Raw genomic sequence first — 5,000 nt, 5'->3', positions numbered from 1 at the left:
TAACGATCACCCTGTACTTCCATTGCACCAGGGAAGCTATGACTGAACCAAATGTAAATTTGGAATGCAGGATCCTATTTTTAAAACTAGCTTGAAAACTTTTGCCAATATCTAGCAGACAAACCTGATAGTATTATTGCTTTTCATTTAACCCAGAGAAAATCCCACACTTCCCAACTTAATCATGCTAATCAGTAAAAAAGTAATACTCTGTACATTTATTGTATATATATATTATGCTTTCAAACTGACCTCTCAACTTGTTAACTATGCTTTATTTTCTACTTGAAGTTGGTTTGATTAAATACACCATGTCCATTTGGGTGGCCTATATAAATCTGTAGGTAAATATCTATAAATATATGCCAATACATGTACTCATAATCCCAATTTAAGACATAAATCATCTGAAATTATATCATCTAAGATCATCAATTTATTCACTTACCTTTTTCATAATAGAGTCCAGAAGAGTATCCTCACAGTCATCAGCTAAGAATACTTCAAATGGATCTGCAGTTTCTCCAAGAATAGTATCATTGCCTCGTAAAAACCAATGAGCATGAAAATGTTTCTCTCCTCTGCCATCTTCCCACATGTGATTGATACGAGCAATATAAACTGGAGTCTTTGGATCATCAGGTTCGACCATTACACAGTCATTTATGTGAAACTCTTCATCGTTGATCATCACCGAGTTGTAATATGTCCGTTTTCCTTCCCTGATGACTGGACTTCCAATCCAAGTGCAACGGTGTGTGTGTTTGCGTATCCTGTGCTGCTTGGGCTTGTTGGTTGGCATGTCAAGGTCTATTCCCTCAAGATCCTCCCCATCATCATCCTCAGCTTCTGCTATTATCATGTTAGGGCAGCGACGATTAATGCAGCACTGTTTTGATCTTCCTGTTCCGCCAAACTTTATCATGTCTTTGCAGTGTTTGCACTCTCCACAATCTGGCTGTTGGCAAGCTTCGCACACTCCACAACGAGTTCTTTTTCTGGCCTGATTTTCTTTGTCAATTTCAATCTGGTCCGAAAAGAAGGATTCAAATAGGTTTCTGACAAGAGGGGTTGTGGTTGCCTTTGTCCATTTGGGCATCTTGACAACTTTCATCTTGGGTCCTCTGCGCTTCAAGGCTCGTCGTTTGCCAAGCACCACACCAGCAAGCTTGATGAGAGACCTGACGCATGGTGTAGTGAGAAGCAAGTCCTCCCCTTCATCACTAGCCAAGTCAAAGTTATGCACCTAGAAATTAGAAGGTAAATGTCATTCAACTGCATTTTGACAGTGACAAAAAGATTTTTCTTGGGCAGACAAATTTATAAAAGGTAAATATATCAAATGTCTACATTATCATCATAGTAACTTTTCCATAATAAGACAGGGCTTATTAAATTTAGATATTATAATCTACACAACAAAGGTGATAAGGCTTTAAAAATATATACACCTCTCTTCCTTTTGTTTTTCACTTCTACAGTGAACAGCCTTACAATGTATGGCCACACCCAAATCCAAGTCTCTTACCCCAATTATCAAAATATCATTTCCCCAAAGGTAAAATATCACCTGATCCTTTTCAGGGTTATTGCCTTACCTGATCACATACAAACTGAGCATGTCTCATAAGGGTCTCTTCTGTGAAAATGGTAAGCCCACTTGGTGGGACAGTTGTTTGCAGTGTGTTCAACAGGTCTTCGTAGGCAGCATCAGGATTATTGACAAGGAATTCAATAACAATCTTACACATGTAGATCTTCTCCCGAACAGAATCCACAAAAGGGGCATACGTTTCACTTGGGTCCATGAGGATGTACTCAGCATAAGCCGTTGAGAAGCCAAGGAGGGCCTTCTCTCCTATAATGGAAAAAATTGCAATGTGATTTCATAGAAAATACTTCCATACACTCAAAATTCTTTCTTGGCAGGAATTCACAATAACATTCCACTAAATGGGAATAAAATGATCAAACTAGCCAGGGAGGAACAATAAAGCAACTTACCTCCATCAAAGCCAGAGATCCACCACTCATTAATAGGGCCCATTTCCTTTGTTGCAATTCCTCCCTTGGGACTTGGATCTTCTTCATAAATAGGCTTTACATACCCAGAGAAGTAAAGAAGTACATTTCTCTCAATCAACCCTCCATCAAAGGGACAAAGATGACCTTCTTTGTCATAAACACTGAAAAATAATCAAGATCGGATTTCACTTATGACAATTCCTTAGAGTATACTTCTCTCTAAATAGGTTTTAAGACCTCCCTCACTTAAGTATACATATACATATATATTTATGTGCATTACTTACATATGCATGCCTCTCAAGAAACAAGGCAACTGAACCAGTCAGTTATTTGCCTTTAAATAGCTTTGTTAAAGAATACAAAGCACCTTACCAAAACATCCTTATTCAAGAACACTCACAAAAGCACCTTATCAGAATCTGATATCCTGGTGTATATACATACACACACACTACAGAGTATGTACATAAGCACAAATTGCAACAATAAAACCTTTTAAAAATTAACCAATTCAAAAATATGTTAACAAACGAAAAGAAACTTACTTGAATCCAGTAACCTTATGCTGTGGCCTCTCATCATATTCATGTACAAATTCCTCGTCGCCAGTGAACAGAGACAATTTCTGGTCAGTGAGGGCTATAAACTCTTCCACAGCCCCTTCTGGATGGCCAGGAAACAGTAACAGGTCTGGACTTTCAAGCTGTTGTCGGCATATGTCACACCTCTTCATAACTTTGTTCCCTGTGGTACCATTACTGTGGGGGTAAATATGAATGAGTTTTGGTTGAATATGGTGGTGGAGAAGGCTTTAAACATGCTTTTGGTAAGAACTAAACAAACAAAAATAATATATAACTAATCACCATCACCTTTGCTTTGCATCTTCCTTTACGTCACCCTCTTCCTTAAGTCTTGGACGCTTTGTATCTTGCTCATCGTCATCCATCTCTTTCTTGATCTCTGTTTCCACCGACTTTCGTTTGGAGATAGCAGCAAACATATCAGTGACTGATCTTTGTGAGCTGTTCTGAGAACGTCTGCTTCTTCTGGGGGCGACACCTGTAACAACAGAGTATGCGTTCATACTTTTTATCAAAAAAAGATTAACTATTATCATATCCAGAATAGATGAAAGCTATGAAACAATATTTGAGGCTCAATCTTAAATTAAACAGGATAACTTAACTTTATTTTCAAACAAGCATAAGTGAAATATCATTCATGAAATCTTATGGGAGTACACTATGAACAAAAATAATAATTGTTTACAAGGTGAGATAAACATATATTTTTCAAGTACCATAGTATGTATAACATAAAAAATACCCTAAGAAAATATTACCATTACTAGTTTTCCCGCCTTTCTTCCCTTCAGAATCTGGACTGTCCCCATCACCAGCAACATCCATTCCCTCTTCTTCCTGCGGCGTACTTGTTTCCATTTCGTCCACCTCCTCCCTCTCTTCCTCTATCTTCACCATCTCCATCTCTCTCGACACCGTCTGCTGGTCTTCTTCCGTGGTTTCTTTCCTCTTTTGTTGATCTGACTTTTCTGCACCTTCGTTGGCAACATTCTTGTTGTTTTCTTTATTTTCATATTTTGACAGCTTCTCCTTGAGTGATGAGACCTTTGTGGTACTCTCTGAATTCTCATTTGTATTTGCTGTCAAAAGCTTTACACTGGCTACAAGTAATTTCTCCAGTTTATTGAAGTATCCTTTCTGTAATGTATACAAAAACATGAATCATCATATCTCATCACATTTGAAATATCAAATTACATCTCTCTTGTTACTACAAAGTCAATTTTTAGGTGCTATTCTGTGATTTACACATTCTCAAATGAATGATTATCACCAGAAGTGAGAGATGGCATTATCAAAATGTAATTACAAGAATACAAATTCATTATCAGCATCATAAAAAAGAAGAAAAAGACGACAATACAGCGAATGATCACCATACATTACAACTAGTGCCACTTTTAGCCTACAATTACTGATCTTGCAGCCTCACCTCTGTAATATCGCCATCACTGAGCTCTGTCTCTAAACTCGTAACCTGTGATCTGTCCGACTCCAATAAATAATCTTCTATCAAGGACCGCAGCCGTTTTACATAGCCTTTTTGTGTCACCTCTTCATCCTGATATTCTTGCTGAAGCTGAACAATACTGGAAAAATAAAAATGTTTCAAACTTTAATTTCAATCAATGACCTCTTTCTATTAATTTCTAATGTTATTCTTTGTCTACGTATCAATAAGCGTGAGTTTTCCTTTTCTTTAGGTCATCGTCATTAGATTTCCCCCATCTTTGTGCGGTCATTGTGTAAATGTATACCAAAGTATAACCCGTGTTGCACAATCTTATTATCAAAAAGCAAAGGAAATACCAGAGACGGAAAGTGTCTTATTTTTTGTCGTTCTATCCATTACAGGCTAAGTTTACATTCTACTATATCTGGCTGTGTGAAAATGAAACTTTACCTCAAAATCAACACAAAATAAGAATGACAACATAAGTTTTTATCAAGTAAAAAAATTTGGTATCTGCTGAAAACAAGAAAACATCAAACTGCTACACCCTTGTTAAGAAACCAATATAAAACTGGCTCATACATAACTCATTCTGCGTATATGCACAATTGAACATAAATGGCACCTCTACGACTCAAGCAGCAAAGGCCAATAAGAACCCTCCATATAATCCAGCAAATTAGATCTCATTGGATAGTAAATAAAAAAGAAAAAGGTATCAGTTAATGAGAGCGACATGCCGAGATAGTGAGAACTGGACTACTCCATCTTACAGAGCGTAAGAAATAGAATATCAACATAGTTTAAGCTGCAGCAGCCTCGTATCTCCCGGCAAATGATGAAAATATCCACAGCATATCACCGCTCAGAGACTAAGCCCACAACACTCACAGTGTTCTGAATGTCCGTTTTCAACAGGTTTGTACAAAGTG

At 37.3% G+C, this 5,000-nt stretch overlaps 1 protein-coding gene across 1 annotated transcript in view; it reads right to left on the bottom strand.

Moving 5' to 3' along the window:
* Nucleotides 1-5,000, bottom strand: part of LOC113814287 (DNA (cytosine-5)-methyltransferase PliMCI) — a 15,100-nt gene that overhangs the window by 9,410 nt on the left and 690 nt on the right. Inside the window, exons 2-8 of the mRNA XM_027366327.2 lie at nt 4,048-4,204; nt 3,374-3,752; nt 2,901-3,090; nt 2,574-2,786; nt 2,005-2,186; nt 1,599-1,858; nt 449-1,246 (exon numbers count right to left, since the gene is read on the bottom strand). Coding sequence (XP_027222128.2) covers nt 449-1,246; nt 1,599-1,858; nt 2,005-2,186; nt 2,574-2,786; nt 2,901-3,090; nt 3,374-3,752; nt 4,048-4,204 — 2,179 coding nt within the window. The remainder of the gene's footprint in view (nt 1-448; nt 1,247-1,598; nt 1,859-2,004; nt 2,187-2,573; nt 2,787-2,900; nt 3,091-3,373; nt 3,753-4,047; nt 4,205-5,000) is intronic.

This window comes from Penaeus vannamei, chromosome 7, assembly GCF_042767895.1.
Source record: "Penaeus vannamei isolate JL-2024 chromosome 7, ASM4276789v1, whole genome shotgun sequence".
Lineage (NCBI taxonomy): Eukaryota > Metazoa > Arthropoda > Malacostraca > Decapoda > Penaeidae > Penaeus > Penaeus vannamei.
The sequence above is the reverse complement of the archived record's forward strand: the minus strand, read 5'-3'. Positions and strand labels throughout refer to the sequence as shown.